The sequence below is a fragment of the Oryza glaberrima genome, chromosome 10, assembly GCF_000147395.1.
Source record: "Oryza glaberrima chromosome 10, OglaRS2, whole genome shotgun sequence".
NCBI classification, from domain to species: Eukaryota; Viridiplantae; Streptophyta; class Magnoliopsida; order Poales; family Poaceae; genus Oryza; species Oryza glaberrima.
Window position 1 is genome coordinate 10,666,154 of NC_068335.1, and position 22,590 is coordinate 10,688,743.

Below are 22,590 nucleotides of genomic sequence, written 5' to 3' on the forward strand. Positions count from 1 at the left end.
TTTGAAGTGTGTTAAGTGGAGCTTCTCTTAGCTAGCTACTTGCACTCCTGTACTACCATGAAGACAGAAGAGAGGGAAATCTCGATTGGAGAGAGAGGAGATGGGTACAAATTAGTGGGTGGTGTGTTAGATAGCTGAGAGCGGGGGTATGTCTGATTTTCTTTTTCTTGACGAGATTGGGCGCATGACAGTCAGCATTAATTTCCATATATTCCTCACAGAATAGACACCCAGTCACAGCTCACAGTATTTGCATCCCCACAGGTCACGGCATTATCAATTAAGAAAATGGCAAGTGCCATTGGCCTTCCTAGCTCTCTGCCGGCTATAAAACGGTGCCTTGGGGGAGCATGCAATACCACAGCAAATCACTCCACTCCTCCACTCATATATACACCCCCACACTGCACACACACCCATCAAGATGAAGCTTACCATGAAGCTTTCCATCGCCCTGCCCTGCTTCCTCTTCTTCCTCGCGGCGGCGACCACCGCCTCCGCGCAGTGCACGTTCGAGATCCTCGTCAAGACCGACGGCCGGAGGAACGCCGGCACCGACGCCCGCGTCTCGCTGCAGGTGCGCGCCGCCAGCGGGCCGACGCTGACGATCACCAACCTGGAGTCGTGGGGCCAGATGGCCGCCGGCCACGACTACTTCGAGAAGGGGAACCTCGACCGGTTCAGGGGCACCGGCGCCTGCATGCCGTCGGAGCCCTGCAACATGGTGCTCACCTCCGACGGGTCCGGCAACAAGCCCGGGTGGTACGTGAGCTACGTGATGGTGACGCAGCTCGGGCAAGGGAGCCTCCCGTCGATGACGCACCGGTGGGCGGTGGATCAGTGGCTGGCCATTGACGAGGCGCCGCACATGCTCACCGCCGAGCGGAGGGGCTGCGGCATTGGCGCGGCGGCGCCATGATCATCGAGAGGTAGCTGCCTATAGCTCCATCGAGCAGTGTTGTCGTGCATCAGCATGCTAGTAACTTAAATAAATAAGTTCCATGTCTAAGCCCTGTACTATGTGTGGGGCACAGTGTCTGCTTTGCCAATGTAACGTGATCATAATAAGTCAATTCAATCAGAGAGTGAATTGCAGTTTATGCCATCTTTCGTTAACAAAGGTTTAGTTACTGAGTTGCTCCCAGCAAGCTGCCGAAATATTATTTTTAAGTGTGTACGATGCTTTCACGAAAACAAGAGGATACCATGCGTAATAGTGCTACGCGTTGGAATTGGTAGCTAAGAAGCATTTATTTCAGTTTGGATAGCATAGTACTTATAAAATTTTGTGCTAGAATATTGTACCCGACCCTTTCAGAAGATACAGAAGTAACACCCATGGATAAAAAAACCCGTCACACGACCTGTTCCCTATAAATAAGGAGATCCAATTTATTCTTTTTTTTTTCCAGAGATCCCCTCTTCTTCCTCCTCAAGCCCCTATCACAATTGACAATAGCAGACCCCATCCTACACCAAGACTCATATCGGATCTATTCATCCTATTTAAAAAAATATACCCAATTATCTTTTATTTTTATTGTATATCCAAAGTGCGCTACCGTGGAGTGTAGAGTTGTATTTCCTTCGTTTTAAAATAAATCAACTTCTAGAGTTTAAATTTGTCAAAAAAAACCAATTTCTAACTTCTTACCTACCATTGATGCGAAAATCGAGAAATTTTAATTATTCACTACCCTTACCTATCTATTCACCAATATAACTTATCTATTAATTAGAGATATTTTGGTCTATTGTTATTATTCTACCTGAAGAATAGCTACTGGAGAAGGGATAAGAGTAACGATACCGGGCACCAGCTATTCTCCAAAATGTCCCCTAACTAATGACGGAAAGGCTAATAGGCGACCGCTCGCCTGGCGGTGGGGGGTTCGCTACCCCCTCCCTCGCTCCACCTGGTTTTCATTTTTGGCACCGCATTACTTTCCTATTTTAGTAAGTTTATGCACCTAAAGTTTATACACCTCAAGTTTACACATTTAAAGTTTAGAGACCAAAAGTTTATAAGTCAAAAGTTTATATATCCGATTCAAATTTGAATTTGAATTCAAATATTTTTTATATATAGTATTTGTATACATCTAAAGTTTATAGACCTAAAGTTTATAGACTTAAAGTTTATAAGTCAAAAATTTATATATCCGATTCAAATTTGAATTTGAATTCAAATATTTTTTATATATAGTATTTCTATACATGTTTATAGACCTAAAGTTTATATACCCGTTTCAAATTTGAATTTGAATTCAAATAATAGTTTATAGACCCAAAGTTTATAAATAAAAAGTTTACATACACGTTTCAAATTTGAATTTAAATTCAAATATTAGTTTATAGACCCAAAGTTTATATGTCAAAAGTTTACATACCTGTTTCAAATTTAAATTTGAATTCAAATTCAAATATTATTTTATAGACCCAAAGTTTATAAGTAAAAAGTTTACATATCCGTTTTCAAATTTAAATTTGAATTCAAATATTTATATTTATGGTATAGTAGAAAGAGAAGAAGGGAAGGAGAAAGGGGGAAAGGAGGTAATGTGTACAGGAGGAGGGGCGGGTGATCGCTGGGGAGGGGAGGGAGCGATCACCCGCCATTAGGATTACCAACTAATGATTATGTTGCTCTCATCTTTTAAAAATTCACTACTAAAATTTATATGGTTTCCTTAGTCACCCCACTCGATCTTGTCCTGTTTTCGGGTTCCCAGGAATTTCCACCAATACCAAATGCAAGCAACATCTCAATAATATATGTACGTTATTCAACAACTAAAAAGACCAAAGCTTTCGATAAAGCTCGTTGAACAAATAGCCTATTAATTAAGTTTATAGAAAAGTCTATTTACTTAGTACCTATTCAGCATTTATTTAATAAAAAAATATGGGACCCACCTATCATACTCTTCTTCCCCTCTTCCTCTCTCTCTTCTCTCGCTCTTCCTCTCTCTCTTGCAGCGCGCACGGCAAGGACGGGCGGTGGGCGTGGGCGGTCGGCGAGGATGGCGTAGGGACGGGCGGTCGGCGAGGACGGCGGTGCGGACGTCGGCACTCAAGACGGCATGCACGGTGCGGCGGCAGGAAGGCGTTCGGCGCTGCGGTCCGGGAGGGAGCAGCCGCGGCAAGGGACACAGATGCAGCGACCACATGGGAAGCAGAGGCGGCGGCGGCGAACTCTGCCTCCGCCACTGGTCGGGATGGCGCTCGGGATGAGGGTGGTGGCTGGTGGTGGAGGAGGCTGGAGGCGGAGCTCGGGATGAGGCGAGGCTACGGCAGCGAGGTCGGCTCCGCAAGCACGATAGAGGAGGCGAGGCGACAGCGGAAGAGCGTGGCTGCGGAGGAAGCGAGGCGGCGGCGGCGACGGCGTCGACTTTTTCATTGACAACGGCCCGGTCGACCACTACGGCGACCTCGCCAGTCGCATCCACGACCCCGATGGATCTCCGATGCCGTTGCCCCTGTCCAGGAGCATCTCCGATGGCTTCCCGTGCTGTAGAACGCGAAGTAGAGCACGGACTGGATCCACGTCATCTCGGTGCAGTCGCTCGCCGTCACGTTGAGCTCCAGGAAGGTGTCGGCCATGGCGGCGACGAGGCCGGCACGTGTGCCGAGGTATAGGGGCATGACGACGCGAAGGAAGGCGTTGCTGGGAAGGGAGGGCGCCGCGCGCTGCCACTTGATGAGGAGGTTGGTGGCGGACTGGTTTCTTGAGCGGTGGACGGTGAACACCGTGACGGTGGCCAGAATGGAGACAAGCCGGAGCTTCCAGGACAAGACGATCCCGAAGTTTCTGCCGCCTCCGCCTCGGATGTCCCAGAAGAGGTCCTCCTCCATGGCGGCCCTGTCGAGGAGCCTCCCCTTGGCGTCCACCATGGTGGCGTCGAGGACGTGGTCAGAGGCGAGGCCGTGTGCTTCCGCAGCATCAGGTCGAAGCCGCCGCTGTTGAGGTACCCGCCGATGCCGAACGTCAGGCCGACACTTCTGGGAAACCTGAGGCGGGAGGTCTTGTTGGCGATGGCGTAGTACACCTCGCTGAGCATTGTGCTGGAGCCGACCCACGCTGTCTGGCCACGGACATCGACCACCCGCCGCCGCCGCCGCCGCTCGACCTGCGCCGTCGGCCCGAGAGAGAGGGGGCGAGAGTGAGACAAGTGATAGAGTATATATGAATTTATATAAATATTTCCCATTGCAACGCATGGGCACCTAACTAGTATTTATGGAACTCAGATCAATACCAACCCAAGAAAGTTTACTCATTGTTTTTTGAACATCTTCAAGTTGCCAGGCCTCTATCAATACTCTGGAAAAGCAAATGCACAATGAAGCTTAAAGTTTTTCTTTGGCTCATGCTAATGAATCGACTCAACACATAGGAAATGTTACATAAAAAGCAATTCAACATACAAGGTGGCACAAACTGTTTGATGTGCAACTCCATGACCACAGAAAGCATGGCACATTTGTTTTTCTCCCGTCCATTTGCTCAACAATGCTGGCAACACATTGGTATTCACTGGAATTTGGCCTTGGAATTTATGAACATGATCACTTTAGCTCAGATCTCTTTTCAGCACACTTTCTTCTTTGAAGTTTTGGTAATCAGCTGCTGGCACATCTGGTACAGAAGGAATGACCTCATTTTTAACAATGTTGCTCTCAGTTTTGATAAATGGAAGACTCATTTTCTGAGGGAGTTTAACCTGCATATGGACAGAGCAAAAGAGATGGACAAACCTAGCTGGCAATCATGGCTAGACATTTTTAATTAATTTGCCTTTTGTAAATCCTTGTAACCTATAAATATTCTATATTATATTATTTAATATGCGCAGTAGAAGCCTCCCCTGCTGTTTTACGGAAAAAAAAGGATTCCGAATGCTTATTTTATAGAACAAGTTTCTGCGAACCCAGAGTAGAGTGTACCGACAGATCCGGTACTCCTCTAGAATTCCTCCTAGAAAACTACACTCATCGAGGTAGAAGTCGGAGAGAGGCCAACCTTCCGGGCACTACTCCAGAGTTTCCCCTCACTCTCTACTTATTTTTTAATGTACAAAAGATACAATAGAGCCTCTTGTAATTCAGCTCAAAGTTGTGTGTGTTGAAGTGTGGATGGAGACCTCCATTTAGGCTCCATATGACGGTTATGGCTATGGGAAATGTCCAAACTGCCCTCCAACCGTCATTGAGAAGTCATCAAGAACGCACACGTGGAAGGCCAAGATCAGAGGCGCCGGTGGTGGTTCGGATGAACCCTGGGCCCCACCTCCTGCCCTCTCCTTTGGCCAGGAGGCTGACCGGTGGGCCCTGATGGCGATTATGACCCATTCCATGGCGGTGTCACCTGACTTGTGGGCCCTTCAATCCGTGTACTTGCGCCTGATTGGCCGAAAGTGTGTTTCCTCGCATGACGGGTGTATTTTATCCTTAAAATACCTGCATACACATATTTCACCAACACTAGTGGAAATGATTAGTAATAATCCCTATCACTAAGTTGGATACCATATTTTATTTCATTATATGCAAGCATTAACGGTCAGATATTTATGATTTAAGGACCGTCAACACGGAGCTCAACGGCGCGTGGGGAAGATGGCTACGGCAGGTTCCGGCCTTCGGGAAGGGGTGGACAAGGCAACCCTCAACCTCGCGAGGCCAACGGCGGCGATGGTGCGACGCAGCAGTGGCACTAGTGGCGGCCGGAGGCGGCGGTAGGGGAGAGCGGTGCGGTGGCGGTAGGGAGCGTGGGAGAGGACGGCGAAAGAAGGAAAAAGGTGGAGGAGAATGCGGGGTAGATTTATAGGGGCTTGGGAGGGGCGGACGTGGCCGGGAGGTGGCCGGATTTCTCTCCGACATGGGAGAGGAGAGAGAGACGGGGGGACTGGGATTCGAAAACCGAATCCCGCGCTCTCCACGAGTGTGGCGCGGGTGGAGATGTGGTGTGGGGCGTGCGGTGCTCAACCATCCAACTTTTGTCTTGGTTCTGAGAAGCTGTTGTTGTAGAATCCACAAAATAATGAATGAGAAGCCAAAAGCTGGTTTGTCAGCTTCTCTAGATTACTTCTTCTCGTAATCTAAAGCTCGCCAAAACAAACTCTAAGAATATGTACGGGTGAGAATCTAAACTATTTAGAATAGCTATAGAGATTCTAGAGTAGCCATAAGTTGTAGCTGTCAAAAGTTCTACAAACAAGACTAGAAGCTAGTTAAACTACAATAAATACAGCTCTTTTATAATATTGCTCTTAAAAAGAAATTCAATCTGGAATGGCTTAGATGAATTAAGATAATTTTGTTTCAATCTAGATAGCATAAGACAATATTAATGCTTTCTATAGCTCTCTCTAATTAAATAGTTAAATGATGTAATCCAACTTATTACTAGCATCTACATGAACCAGCAAAACTGCAAATCTGTTTCTCAAGGAAAAAAAAGAACTATGTAAAGCATCTTGAGGTATTATTCTATCCAAAGGTTTAACTTTACCAGTAGACAGGCAGGTGTATATGTGTGTGTGTGTATAATATACATGGAAGTTAGGGCATAAAACTAACAAATAAATTCACGCATTATTAATTAATGTTTTGTTGAAACATTTTGTTTGCCCCGAAGCACTAAAAAATTATCAACTGCATGACAATATATATAGTGAGTCACAGACAATTATTTTGGAGTTGTGAAAATGAAGAATAAAGATAACTAAATATTTTTATGGGGGCAACGTAGAATGATGTTTTGGAAGGGAATACTATATATAAATAAAAAATAATGGATCATTAAATAAAATTGTGTATGTTTTCAAAAACATCCATAGATTTAATAATATCAACATATTTTGTAGAACTACAACAAATATAGACCACTTGCCTATGCAGGTGCATGGGTCAATAACTAGATAGCGCGTGGGCATGATCAAAAGCAATGTACACATGTAAACTAGGAAATTGAATAAGATCTCCAGCCAACCCAGTGGAAATGCAATGGTCATATTTTCCGAGAGTCTTCTATTTTGGATCAATGCGTGCAGAACTGCGAACGAATATATTCCAGACGAAACATGTTGCGCCGATGAAATGCCACAAACCAGGGCACTACCTGTGCATCCATACAGCGCGCAGCAGCCAAAAACAAATTTCGATCGCAAACAAACTTTGAACAAAACAATACCACTGCCTCTGCCTCTGCATGCATGGAGCAGACATCCGCAAAGCAAACTTTGAACAATTTCTTCTCCTAAATTACTTATTTGATCTACGATTCGATGAAACCACTGTATTCATGAAGATTGAATCTTTAAATAAAAAATTACATGATTATATTTATAATAAAAATATAAATAATTATACCTAAAACTGAAATATTTTTATATCCTACCTAAAATATGAAAAGTTCATAAATGCATGTTAAAACAAAAAAGATAGCATGTCCAACATTAATAAGAAACTAATGAAGCATTCGAAAAACACCCAAATAATACCGTTTGTAACATTATAAGAAAAAAATCATTTGCAAAAAGAAAAAAACTTAGAATATGTAATATAGTCGAATATTAGTTAGAATCCCTAGAGATCTTTTGAAAGCTTAATTACAATGAATACAATGATACAACCTGCTTAATTATATATCAGATAAATCATTTAGACCGAAAAAATCATTTAAAGTGTGTTAAGATCGAGAAGCTTCTCTTAGCTAGCTTATGCTCCTATACTACCATGAAGAGAGAAGAGAGGGAGAGATCGAACGGAGAGAGAGGGGAGATGAGTACAAATTAGTGGGTGTGTTAGTTAGCTGAGGCCGGCCGGTATGTCTGATTTTTCCTTTTTGACAAGATTGGGCGAATGGCATGCAGTGAGCATTTTTCATCATATATTCCCCACAGAATAGACACCCAGTCACAGCTCATAGCATATACATCCCCACAGGTCACGGTATTATCAATTAGAAAATGGCAAGTGCCACATTGGCCTTCCTCTCTGCCTGCTATAAAATGGTGCCATCGGGAGCATGCAATAACCACCGCAAATCACTCCACTCCTCCACTCATACACCACCACACTGCACACATCCAACAAGATGAAGCTTACTATGAAGCTTTCCGTCGCCTTTGCCTTCTTCTTCTTCCTCGCGGCGACTACCACCGCCTTCGCGCAACTACCACCGCCTTCGTGCAGTGCACATTCGAGATCCTTGTCAAGACCGACGGCCGGTGGTACGCCGGCACCGACGCCCGCGTCTCACTGCAGGTACGCGCTGCCAGCGGGCCGACGCTGACGATCACCAACTTAGAGTCCTGGGGCCAGATGGCCGCCAGCCACGACTACTTCGAAAAGGGGAACCTCGACCGGTTCAGGGGCACCGGCGACTGCATGCCGTCGGAGCCCTGCAACATGGTGATCACCTCCGACGGGTCTGGGAACATGCCCGGCTGGTACGTGAGCTACGTAATGGTGACGCAGCTCGGGCAGGGGAGCCTCCCGTCGATGACCCACCGGTGGGCGGTGGATCAGTGGTTGGCCATCGACGAGCCACCGCACATGCTCACCGCCGAGTGGAAGGGCTACGGCATTGGCGCGGTGGCGCCATGATCATCGAGGTAGCTGCCTAGCTAGCTCCATCTATCAGTGTTGTCTCTGCGTGCATCAGCATGCTATATAGTAACTTAAAATAAATAAGTTCCTGGTCTAATCCCTGTACTATGTGGGGCACAGTGTTTGCTTTGCCAATGTAACGTGATCGTGAATTGCAGTTTGTGCCATCTTTCGTTAACAAAGGTCAGATTCTTATATCCATGACGGGTCATCTGTAACAGGCCATTCTATAATCAAAGATCTTTAATGCCGTTCCATTAATGGAAAGGGGGGCTTCCAGGCCCTAGTTCAAAAAAAAAAAAATCTGTAACAGGCCATGGAGAACCGTTACAAACTCAATCATATGTAACGGGCCGCATAGGCGACCATTACAGATGGGCATCCCAATCTTTAGCCTTTACATATGACTCCTCATCTGTAATGATTCTTAATCTATAGCCGTTACAGATGAGATCCCTAACATCTATAATGGTTGTAGATTAAGAACTGTTACAGATGAGGGGTCATCTATAACGGCTCGTCATAGAGAGCCACTACAGATGTGTACCCTTGTCTCTAACGTCTCACTTTGAGCCATTATAGATAGCTTCCACTTGTGAATATAAAAGGCCAACTTGTCCGGATGAACAGTAACTCCGATCCTACCCATTTTTGTTGCTAGGAGAGTAGGAGGGGAGGCAAATTTTTCTCTAATTTATGGTGATTTTTTTTCATTTTCATCATAAAATAAATCACAGTGCCCCAATTCTTGTACATATTTCTAATATACAGTTGTTTTTTTAAAAGAAAATTTGACAGATGGACCGTAATTGGATGTATGGGAGTCACGCAAATGAAGATTATATGATGTGTATCTGAATTTTTTCATGTCGGAGAGATGGAAAGAGCAATTAGCGGAAACGAGTATATATAGGCCTTATCCATGTGTTAACTGTAGGAATGAGAGATTTGTTTGAAGATAAAAAGGAAGTACAGGCCCATTTGATAAGAAGAGGTTTTATGAAGAAGTATTCATGTTGGACAAAGCACGGTTAGAAAGCAATTGTTGATGGTGATAGAGGTGAAGCTAGCAATGCATCTGATGAGGAGGATGTTCACCAAAATCATGATCATGGCAACATATTTGTTTCCTCTTCTCCTACAGGAGTTGAAAGTTTTGATGTTGATAATTGCCTCGAAGAAATGTTACGTGATGCAGAGGACTCTAGTTACAAAGGAAAAGATTATGAAAGATTTACCCGGTTGGTTACAGATCAGGAGACTTCTCTGTACATATTGTAAACCGAAGTACACAAGATTATCAGCTGTGCTGGAACTTATGAAGCTCAAGACAAGTAATGAATGGACAGATACAAGTTTTACTAAGCTACTTGACATGCTAAGTGACATGCTTCCAGAGGGGAACATGCTAGCAAAGTCAACTTATGACGCAAAGAAGGTACTATGTCCACTAGGGTTGGAGGTGCAAAGAATTCACGCTTGTCCAAACGATTACATATTGTATTACAAGAAAAATGTCAATTTAGAAGCATGTCCTTCATGCAAGGCATCTCGATAAAAGAGAGAAAATAGTAGCACAAAAGACTAGAAGTCAAAGAAAGGTGATACGGCAAAGGCTGTATACTATTTGCCTATAAAAGCTCGTTTGAAGCGGTTGTTTGCTAATCCAAGAGAGGATAAGCTTTTTAGGTGGCACAAAGAGGACCGCACTGATGATGGTATGGTAAGACATCCTGCAGATGTTGTACAATAGAGAAATATCGATCGGATATTTTCTGAATTTACAAAGGATCCAAGAAGCATTAGATTTGGGCTGAGCACGTATGGCATCAACCCGTTTAGTGACATGAGCAGTAAACATAGCACTTGGCTAGTAATTCTCTGTAACTTTAATTTTCCCCTGGTTATGCATGAAGAAAAAAATACATCATGCTAGTAATGTTGATATCTGGTCTGAAACAACCTGGGAATGATATTGATGTGTACCTACGGCTTCTAATGGATGATTTTTTTCATTGTGGAATGAGGGGATGCATACCTCAGATGCTTACAAGCGGGAGAACTTTAAACTATATGTTCTACTTTTTTGCACTATGAATGACCAGCCAACACTTGGTAACCTTTCAGGTCAAAGTAACAGAGGAGCAGATGCATGCTCGGAGTGCTTGGAAGACACTCACAGTTTATGGTTGAAAAGTTCACGCAAGACGGTATATATGGGCCACCGTCGTTTTCTTCCTCAGTACCATCCTTATAGGAATATGATGGAGGCATTTAACGGTCAAAGAGAAATAGGCGTCAAACCTAGACATTTCACTGGAAGGCAGGTACATGACATGGTAAAGGACGTCAGTAATGTATTTGGTAAGAAAAATTTTAGAGTTGGTAAGAAAACTAAGTGCATGGGGGAGTTACCATAATGGGAACATCTTGATGTTCGACATTATATTGATGTCATGCATGTTGAGAAAAATGTGTGCGACAATATTATGGGAATGTTACTGAATATTCTGGGGAAAACAAACGATGGGTTAAATTGTAGGCAAGATCTCAAGGACATGCGAATTCGGACTGAACTTTGCCCAACTAAGACAGATACTGGAAGAATTTTCCTTCCTCCAGCAGCCTACACATTGTCAAAACAGTAGAAAACTGAATTGTGCCAAATTTTACATGGAGTTAATTAAAACCCCTTCTGATTACTCATCGTGTGGCCGTAATTGGGTGTTGATGGATGATTTGAAATTGAAAGGTATGAAATCACACGATTGCCACATTCTTATGACACAACTTCTACCAGATTCTATCAGGAATATCTTGCCCAAAGATGTCCGTGAGACCATAATGCCTTTGTGTTTTTTCTTCAATGCCATCCCTCAGAAGGTAATTGATCCGGCATCACTTGATTCCCTTCAAGCTGGCGTGATTAAGACATTATGTCACCTAGAGATGTATTTCCCCCCTTCGTTTTTTGACATGGTGACCAATCTAGTTGCACATCTCGTGAAGCGGACGAAAGAATTTGGTCCTGCATTTCTATGAAATATGTACCCATTCGAGAGGTACATAGGAATTCTCAAGTCATATGTTAGAAACAGAGCTCTTTTAGAGGGTAGCATCATCGAAGGATACACAACTTAAGAGGTTATAGAGTTCTATAGTTCTATGTTGACTACATGTCTTATTCTCAACCAATAGGTTAGGAGTACCTAGGTCTCGTCACGAGGGAAGACTCGCAGGTGTCGGCACTGTTGGAAAGAAACGAATCAAATCAGACCATAAGTACTCCTACGCACAGGCCCATTTCATAATACTACAACACATGAAAGATGGCCCATATGCGACTGTAGGATTGGAGCCCGTGGTAAAAGATGGCCCATATGCAGTCGACATGCTCGAGCAGGCAACACCATGCATTCTTAAAGTTGAAGTGATTCCATCATTTGCTATGGAGGCAGCCAAGGGGAAGGCATACCCTCCGCTGAATACAGAAACAATTCACCATGCTCAAGTACATGATGGGTATGCGAGAGTGTCGGTGGACCATGTGTTAGATATCATTGGGCCGACTACTCTTTAGATCCACAACTAAATATTTAACAACTTTAGGGGAAGCAAGAGGATCCTTTGTCCAGTGGCCCAAAAAACATATCATCATTGAGATAGTTCCTCATCCATCAGATAAGGCACCTAAAGTACCTGCTCTACCAAGTTGTCCTCCAATTGCTGCTCGGGATGACCTGTCATGGGATTTGGGCATTGACTTGGACAAATAAGTTCCAATCCCACCATGACATCCTTCAAAGATTGCAAAGGCTATAATAGCTCTGCCGCAAAAGGTTTCAAAGAGAGCTTCAAAGGGAAAGGCTAAAGTCACAAACTTGGTAAAGAAAACGGATAAACAGTTATCGATGAACTTTGTGAATGGTTCTCCGTTAGTCACCAATCATGTATTGAAGATGATGGGGCATGCTTGCCAGAAGCTCCATGAGCATTACATTGATGTCTCGAACCGTGACCAAGCTCACTACTAGAATTCACCAAGGTCCCTAGAGCCAAAAACCCTAGGGAGCATCCAAAATACTCTAGGGAAAACGCTTCCCTAGGGTAAACCATAGGGAGCCTGCTCTAGGGATCACTTCTACGAGAAAGCCTCAGTTCCCTAGAGTTTTTCTGTGAAAACCTAGGGAAAAATTTGGTTCCCTAGAGTTTCAAACCACAGGGACAAATGTATAGGTGGCAACTTCATCTGACGTGGAAATTAGCTTTTCTTTTGTTCTCACCCATATTTGGGGAAAATACTGGCATTTATCAAAATTTACCTTTTTTTTAATTTTTAATTTTTTGCTTTTTCACTGCCTGCTTTTGCCTCAATTTGAAAGAAAAAAACAATCAATTGTAGAAAATAATACCATTCTATTATTAACAGGAAACACTCAATTCATACAAACTGATTCTCCATTTTACATAGTACTTTTTTGTAGTACAACAATAGATCTAAAAATTTGGATAACTATTCCTCTTATAAACACATGACAAACTTCAGGATGTGCTGATGTATCGTCGACAACATCGCAGAACCAAATAATGATAAAAAAAAAAGAATACAAGTTCTTGGGGACGAATGTAACCACTGCACTCTAGCTTGCTGCTGTAGCTAGTACAGTAGAAGCTTGAGAACGGCTAGATCTGAGCTGAATTAATCTTGTTGTTCTTCAACGTTTGCAATCCATGCCTCTTCCAAACTAGTCCCAAATATCATCCTCAATAGCTCAAAATCTAGATGATCTGCAAAGGGACACATACGAAAAGTATAAGCTAAATTTTAACAGCACTCACTTGGATCTGTACTTCCATGCGTTGGCCTGCATCACGGTGGAGGTGGAGGAGCAGCAACCGTGTGGTGCCCGCCGGTTGCCGGAGCTCGCTCTTTGGCTGCAGGCTACCAAGAAAAGACAGTAGAAGAAATCAGGACACAAGAAACTTGGATCTGAACAGTGCATGAATGGAGAAGATGGAAGTGCGGTGGGAGCAACGACTCCGAACTACCGCGTCAGGAGCAGCAGCTGTCAGGTGCTTGCTTGCTGCAGCCAGTCGCTGGAGCTCGAGCTTGGACTGCCGGCGAAGAAATGGCAGCCGTTGGAGGCCGGTGCCGACCGGCTAACTTCTTGGATGAAGAAGAAGATAGAACAAGATGTGGTCTGCCTTGAGTCACAGGAGTAGATAAGGTGGGAAGGAAAATAATAAATTTGTAGAAAATTTGTATTGTCAGGGCGCGCTTTGCTTGGCGCGAGTAAAAAAAATCTCTGAAAAAACTTTGGGAATAATCTATTCCCTTTTGTGCTGACATGGCACAACTGTGTGTCCTTTTGCACGAGAGGTTCCCTAGGAGTGCAGTCTTCAGTTCGTTCCCTTGGGTTTGCAAAATTCACTCTAGGGATATTTTGCTCCCTAGGATTGTTTCAAAAGCTCTAGGGAAGATTTTAAAACTCTAGGGAACCCATTGAATTCTAGTAGTTAAGTCAAAAGGGAAATATCGATCATCGGTCAACATGGGATTGAACCATTCCAATCATATCCCCGCCCTTTGATTGTGGGGTTCAATGACTTGTATGACTTGTACCATCTTGGCGCGCTTGACACATGCCTTGTTAAAGTGTTCGAATTGTAAGTATGTATTCCTTTCAAACCTATTAATTAAACTTGCAAATATCATTTCTTGTTAACAAATTTGACATTTTCAGGGGTATATGGCTACGAGCAAGGAAGAGCAACCATCCGGTTGGTTTTCTCGACCTAGAAATGGTTTGCCTAAATAATATTGAGGCCAAGTTTAGTGAAATCCATGACTATGTATTAAGGTACATGCTCTTTCACCAACACAAGGAGTATATCATGTTTCCATACAACCAAGGGTAAGTGAAAATAGAAACTATGATTCTTTGAATAATTTGGAAGCCCAAATAATTTAATCACATCAATTTGTTGTAGGTTCCATTGGATTCTTGTGCTCTTGATACCAAAATGGAATAAGCTCATTTAGCTTGATTCCTTCCATAGAGGCAATCACACTTACCATCCTCCTAGTAATTTGATGCAAGAGTCATGCAATAGCTACGTTCGTCAAGGAGGCAAGCACAAAACTGGTCGTGACTCCCTTGGGCTCATTGAGAAATTTAAATGCCCACAACAGCCCGAAACAGGGAATACTTGTGCTTTCTATGTCTTCCACCACATGAACATGTTGACATTGACATTACAGGTGGTGAATTCTGATCTTGAGGTTGGTGGGGAAAAATAATTAACGACCATAATCACTCTAAATATATGATTACTATAGACATATACTAATATGACTCAACTTTTGATTACAGGAGCGCTCATGGAATATGGAGGGTATCTAACTCGACCCCCTTAGGGAACAGTTGGCAGAGTTCATCATTTTTAACGTCATGAGTAGAAATGGAGCTTTCTCTAGCTCTGAATTGTGTGAAATGAAAATTTGATGTAATTTTGATGAAATGTGAGATATTGGGGGTAATTGGGGGTATAAATGTGGGCATATATGGGTGTTTTTTCTGTGCAGGGGTATATATTGTATGAGAAATAAACAAAATGTATTTCTGATAATTTTTGTCATCTGTAACGGCTGATATTCTTGAGCCGTTACAAATGTGTGTCATCTGTAACGGTCGCCTAGTAGTTATAGATGATATGCCACATCTGTATCTATTGGGTTGTAACGGATACCTAAGCCATTACAGATGTGTTAATGCGAAAAACACATACTGGCCTAGAAGATCTGCTTAACTTCAGTGCAGGTCCAAAATCTTGCTTTTAGGTTCGTGAGCGTGCCAGTTGATTTGACCCTGCAATCAACAAGAAACAAAGACGAGAAAAACCTCGGTTAAATCCATAAACGATAGCCGATCGGCTAGTCACCGATGACATATCATTTATTTTCGAGCCGATGTCATATGTGAATCGATCGGCAGTTATAAATAAGTAAGATAAGACTAAATCTACTCAATCGGCTGTAGATATTAACGCTATATAATCCTTCTGTCGATGTATATTTAGACCAAGTGATTAGGATAGATCGGTCGCCATGCCAAGACAGTATAAATCACTTAGATCGAAGTATACATTAACACAAAGATTATAAACGCTTAGAGCATACCCGATTAGATAGATCTAGCATGTATCGGCTAGTACTCCGATTCCACTCTACATTAAGATACTAGAACAAATAGAATATATCAAACAGCCTAATATACTTTATTGCAATAGGATTTTAATAAAGGGCAGATTTAGCATATCAATTAAGCATATAAGATATAAAATAGCTAAATCAGGTAAGATCGGCTGAAACCCCGATACTATCTCTCTTGATAATCATAAAACAAGCCAGATATCATAATTATAGATATTACTTAATAGATCAAACCTAACCGATACATCATTAAGCATAAAGACAAGTATGAGATCTAGGCAAGATGATGAAAACCTACAAAAGATGGTAGATACACGATATAATCTAGATTAATAGTAAAACATAACTCTATCAATTGCTTCCGAACAATAAGAACCAGCCGATGGCAAGCTATATAGCGCAACTAACACAGATTGCAAAGTGTATATGATAACTTGACAGATTACATAATCAGGATTAGAGTGTCATAAAGATGGAAGCACTAATCCCGACAACGCAAGCCGCCATAACAAGTTTTACCTATAGTTGAATATCAAAACGATGCAGCTCAACCCGAAAGTAAGAACTCATCGAAATAGAACAAAAGTAAAATGGGTGGCGATGCGCCGAGATTGTATTGAACTGTTGTTAATTGATTACATGGGTTCAGGTTCTATTTATACCCGAGATTACAAAATATGTCCTTGCCGGACATGACACTTATCTCTAACAAACTCTGAGATACCATAAGTCTTTGCGTCAGACTTTTGCTCAAACATATCTCTAAGGAAATTACATAAAATATCCTAATTAATAGATACAATTGCCTATCCGAGAGCTTTATCTCCATCGCGGCAATCCCTGTGAAGCACTTTGAACGATTCTAAAAACAGCCTTGAAACCATCCTCATCGGAATCGGCTGCATCACCTCTATCGGCTGCATCGGCTGTCCTCTGTCTGATCCATCTCAGCCGATGTACACTCCAGCCGATGCCTTTGCAGCCGATGCATACTCTGTTCTTCAAATCCATCTCTTTGTCGAATCCGCCTCGATTCCAATGTCGATCCTGATTCATATTTTACCAAATTTGGTTGTCAACAAGATGACATTCTTTAGCCGTTATAGATAACTAGATCTGTACTATGTGAATGGCTCCCAGCAAGCTGTCGTATTTTCGGCCTTAGATTTGCCTCAAGATTCATGCTAGCGCGTGGAGGGAAATCATTTGCGTGAGAAATTGCTTGTGTGCTTGCACGGGATCAATATTTTCTGTTGGCCAAACAAATCCGCTCATTGTTCAGGCTCATATACATAGTTTTGCTTGATTAGATTATAGAACAAGTCTTGTCGTTTTTATTTTTCGGCCCTTGGATTTACCTCAAGATTCATGCTAGCGTGTGGAGGGAAATCATTTGCGTGAGAAACTTCTTGTGCGCTAGCATAGGATCAAACTTAGGACCTCGTTTTCGCAAGCCATGCATATTAGTTACAAATTAGTTACATTTCAGTTATACTCTAGTTATAATCCAACTACAATGTAGTTATACTGTAGTTACATCCAAAAGATTTTAGAGAATTTTCCATGCGAAAGTTTTATAGCTAGCACATTTAAATAATTGATACCATATCCCGATACCCACATATATAGATGGCCAAATGGACCACCCGGCCCGGGCACGGCCTGACATCAATCGGCCTGGCACAGCCTGCCAAATGGCTGGGCGGGCTGTGCCCACCCATGAGCTTCACCTACAGCCCAGGCACGGCCCAACACTACAAGAATCTATTTAATCCATGACGAAAAAAATTCGTCATGGATCACTGAAAATTTGTCACAGGACTTTGTCTGTGACGATTATACTTAGCGTCATCTATTGAGCGTCACAGATTAAATCTGCCGACGATTTCTTCGAAATCGTCACGGATCAGCATAATCTATGGCGTTTTTTAACCGTCATAAAACGCTTATGGGCTCGTGTAGTCCATGCCAGGCCCAACCTTTATGACAAAATTAAATGTCACAGATAGTTGCCACGTGGCGGCCAACATGGCAGGTGACGTGGTCGTTTTAACACACGTGCGATGACGTGTCACTGATGACGTGGAAGCTGACATCAGCAATTTTTTTATATGGCCCATTATTTTTTTAATGGCCCATTATTTTTCTTACGGCCCATTAATTTTTAAACAGCCCATTAATTTTTTTAACTAGCCCATTTTAAAATAGGCCTGTCGATGTTTGATGTCACGATTCTGGTATTTACATAGTATGGTGATCGTTGGTACTAGGATATGTGCGAGATTGTAGTAAAAGAGATAGGGACGACGATTCCGATTTCGTCGGGGACGTATTCCGGTCGTGTTAGATCTCTCCATAGCCGAAGTCGTTGAGTAGCTTGTAGTTGGAGAATCCATCTCTTGAACCCATCTCGTCGAAACCTTGAAGCGCAAAAAGTCCCCTACCTGGCGCGCCACTGTCGACGTTTCATGTCGCGATTCCGGTATTTGCATAGTATGGTGATCGTTAGTACTAGGATATGTGCGAGATTGTAGTAAAAGAGATGGGGACGAGGATTTTTATACAGGTTCGGACCCCTGAATTGTCAGGTAATAACCCTACTCGTGTTGGCTGAAGCCGGTCGTTGCTCTTATTCACCACAATCACACCAGTACAATATTTTGGGTAGCCTTTCTAACTATTGTCGACCTGGCTGTCCGAAGTGCTGACTCGTAGTCGACAACAGGGTAGCCTTCCTCCTGGAATCCGCATCCAGCGAGATCAAAGACAGCGCTATGTCTCTCCTGACAGTATCCCTAGACACCGTAGGGGACTAGCCATGCTTATCTCTGAAGTCGATATCCGGCGTCTTGTCTTGGTGTATGTTGGCTTGTATGTTGATCTTGTGTGTTGATCTATTGTTCCGTGTCCCCTCTCCTCCTAGGGGGCCTTGTATTTATACTCATTGGTGTCCCCTTATCCAAGTAGAACTAGGAAAACCAATATGGATACAATCCGAGTATTCCTTGTCGTTTTCATGTAGAACTCTAGTTGTCTTTCCTTATCCGGAATTCTTCCGGTATCCAAAGGTTGTTTCCGTATAAGACATGGTATGTGATGGGTCTTGCCGAGATTTAGTCAACTATTATTAGGTATGTGGTATCTATAACCCTGACAATAGCCCCTGACTTCAATGCAAATGAACGAGTTCATATTCTCAATCCCAAGACCTCGGAATAACTGTTATCGAGCTCACGTGACCGTTCTCGGTGAGTTCAGAGATAATGTTAGACTTCTCTTATCAGCCTCGTGTGGGCACCTATAGGGTTTGTCTGAGTCAACCTCCGACGTCAACCAAGAAAGTACAGAGCATACGACTAAGTCTCCCGTCTTGCTGTAATCGAGAATTTGGATTGAAGTCAAGAAATTTTATCTCAGCGGATACACCATCTTTTCATTCCGTATTCCTTGTTGAGATCCACCGACCGTTCTCGAATGGTCGAGAAAGCGCAGAGTCTGCGACGAAGCCTTGTCAACATTTGTTGTACTCGCCTTAGTTGATCTTGGTGTAAAACCATAGAGACATGGAGTCTTCGACAATGTCGAATAGAATTTTCCTGAAATCAACACTCAGAAAAGAATATTAGATAGAAATAGCCCCCGAGCGAATGCTCAAAGGGTGACATGTTATAATATGTATGGAAAACTAAAAATGAATTAAGTTTACAGACCAATGTTTTGTGTACGAGCGTCTTCTCTTTTACCGACTTCGATCAATCAGTTTGTTGAGTCATACACTCTCCCTAGCCCCCAGCCTTGTCATCGGAGATAAGTTCCCGGAGGAGAAGGCTCTTGGACCCTTGACCTTCCTTGGTTGAAAAAGCACTGACCCTAGCCCCCAGCCGTGAAGTTAGAAAACTCAATTTCCGATTACACAGCTTGGTTAATACGCACGGTGAGAACTCTTACATGACCAGATCTTACATAGTCGTTTGTCTTTGCATGATCCGACAAGGCCTTATCCGCTCTGGGCGTCCCCAGCCGAAGTTCCCTTAGGTTCCTCAGAGGCCTTGTCAGGATAGCGTAAAGGAACATGAGGATAGGTTTCAACTCTAGGTGTCGTCATGGTGAGGAATCTCTAGGTAAAAGACTTGGCGATATTATGTACCTGATATCAACTTTGTTGGAGTAGAGGTAATGGGAGGATCGCTACACCGCTAGTCGAAAACTAGTTGTAGCCCCAACTCGACCACTTGAAGTAAAGGTAGTGGGAGAATCGCTATACCACTAGTCGAGGACCATGTAGTAGTCATAACTCAACCACTAGAAGTGGATGTAGTGGAAGGAATTGCTACACCGCTGGTGGAGAACCAGGTGTAGCCTTAACTCGATCACTAGAAATAAAGGTAGTGGGAGTATCGGTACACCTCTGGTCGAGAACCAGTTGTAGCCTTAACTCGACCACGAGAAGTAAAGCCAGTGGGAGTATCGCTACACCACTGGTCGAAAACTAGGTGTAGCCTTAACTTGACCACGAGAAGTAAAACTAGTGGGAGTATCGCTACACCACTGGTCGAAAACCAGGTGTAGCCTTAACTCGACCACGAGAAGTAAAGCTAGTGTGAGTATTGCTACACCGTTGGTCAAAAACCAGGTGTAGCCTTAACTCGACCACTAGAAGTAGAGGTGCGAGAGATCGCTACAGCCTACTTTTCTGAGAACCAGGAGTAGCCTAATCTCTCGGCCGATTGATGTCGAGGTACGAGAGATCGCTACGGCCTACTGGTCCAAGAACCAGGAGTAGCCTTATCTCTCGACCGATTGAAGTCGTGGTGCGAGGACCACTATGCTACTGGTCGAAGACTAGTCGTAGTCGTACCTCAACCATCTGAAGTCGTGGTGCGAGGACCGCTGCGCTACTGTTGTAGTCGTACCTCGACCATCTAATGTTAAGGCACGAGAGATTGCTACAATTTACTCGTTCGAGAACCAGCAAGTAGAATTATCTCTCGAACACAAATGGAAGTTGCGGTGCGAGAAATTGCTATGATTTACTGGTTCGAGAACCAGCGAGTAGAATTATCTCTCGAACACCAATGGAAGTTGCGGTGCGAAAGATCGATTTACGGTGCGAGAGATTACTATGATTTACTGGTTCGAGAACCAGCGAGTAGAATTATCTCTCGAACACCACTAGAAGATGCGGTGTGAGGGATTGCTACGATTTACTGGTTCAAGAACCAGCGAGTAGAATTATCTCTCGAACACCAATGGAAGTTGCTGTGCGAGAGATTGCTACGATTTACTGGTTCGAGAACCAGCGAGTAGAATTATCTCTCGAACACCAATGGAAGTTGCGGTGCGAAAGATTGCTACGATTTACTGGTTCGAGAACCAGCGAGTAGAATTACCTCTCGAACACCAATGGTAGTTGCGGTGCGAGAGATTGCTACGATTTACTGGTTCGAGAACCAGCGAGTAGAATTCTCTCGAACACTAATGGAAGTTGCGGTGCGAGAGATTGCTACGATTTACTGGTTCGAGAACCAGTGAGTAGAATTATCTCTCAAACACTAATGGGGGCGCTAGAGTTGGTTTATTATATGTGCATCTCATGTGGCCAGCATGACTCACATATCCAACTTGTAGCATATCCGGATGTCCGTCCGCAATCATGTCGGGTGATCAAGCCGACATCGTTCGCGAGCACTTATCCGTTAATAACCCTTTTCTCAAATAGCCCAGCCATAGCCGGTGCTATGAGATAGGTCATCGATCTTCGTTGGTAGGTTGGGTGCGACAACTCTGCATTTGTCGAGAACGTTCTCGATAATGAGGTGTTCTTGACAACAACCTACTCGAGTGTTCAATTGTTCCTGAAAAATAATTTTCTAGAAGGCAAGGCATATAGCAGAGAATATCGAGTATGTACTCAAAAACTGCATGGATCTTCTAGTATTATCAGGATATGACGAGCAGATGTAAATATCAGGCATTATGTAAACCGTAAACAAGTATGATTTATACAGAAGAGAACAGAGCGAGCCCCTAGCGTTAAACCGTAGTCAGCCTAACATCGGGAACACTCGCACCATAGATATTGTATAAAAAACATGCTCTAGGTAAACATAATAAATTATTGATCTGACAATACTGTATGATTTTGAAAAATAGGTACGGTAAATTGCATATAAAATATCGCGTACCTTTGTAGATACATGCCGGATATATCTATGAAATTAATAGGTTAATAAAATTAATTAACCTACTAATTACCTTAATTATCTTTTGTAGTTGATCTGAACTCTTCTCTGTATCCATGATGATTAGTATGTACGGGTGGCCTGTATGGGCCCCACAGCGTGCATGCTAATATATGTGTTGATGGCCATGCAGTCGGCTGGCTTCTCGCTTGGTTGTCCTGCTGCTGCACTTGAAATCAATCCTACCCGAGCGCGGAAAGACAACACAGACAACGTGTAGTAGCATTTTGTTTGTCAATAGCACTTTGTGTCCGAGAAGGGATAATCCAGCACTTGACCTCGAAGCAATCGGACTCAGCTGGCAGTAACACGGCAGGAATTTTGGCGACAGCATCGTGGCAGAAAACACTGAGTTGAGGTTCTCCGTGATGGTGACGACGATTCCGATTTCGTTGGGGACGTATTCCGGTCGTGTTAGATCTCTCCATAGCCGAAGTCGTCGAGTAGTTTGTTGTTGGAGAATCCATCTCTTGAACCCATCTCGTTGAAACCTTGAAGCACCAAAAGTCCCCTACCTGG

General features: G+C 43.3%; 1 protein-coding gene and 2 pseudogenes across 1 annotated transcript; 2 read left to right on the plus strand and 1 right to left on the minus strand.

The window, feature by feature from the left end:
- The first annotated feature begins 377 nt into the window (after positions 1-377).
- On the plus strand, positions 378-1,049 carry LOC127753404 (PLAT domain-containing protein 3-like). The gene has a single exon (XM_052278894.1). The coding sequence runs from the start codon at positions 425-427 to the stop codon at positions 917-919; it is 495 nt and encodes a 164-aa protein (XP_052134854.1). The 5' UTR covers positions 378-424; the 3' UTR covers positions 920-1,049.
- Positions 1,050-3,421: 2,372 nt separating this feature from the next.
- On the minus strand, positions 3,422-4,061 carry LOC127785826 (berberine bridge enzyme-like Cyn d 4; annotated as a pseudogene).
- A 4,040-nt stretch (positions 4,062-8,101) lies between these two features.
- LOC127785742 (PLAT domain-containing protein 3-like) lies at positions 8,102-8,613 on the plus strand (annotated as a pseudogene).
- Positions 8,614-22,590: the final 13,977 nt, after the last annotated feature.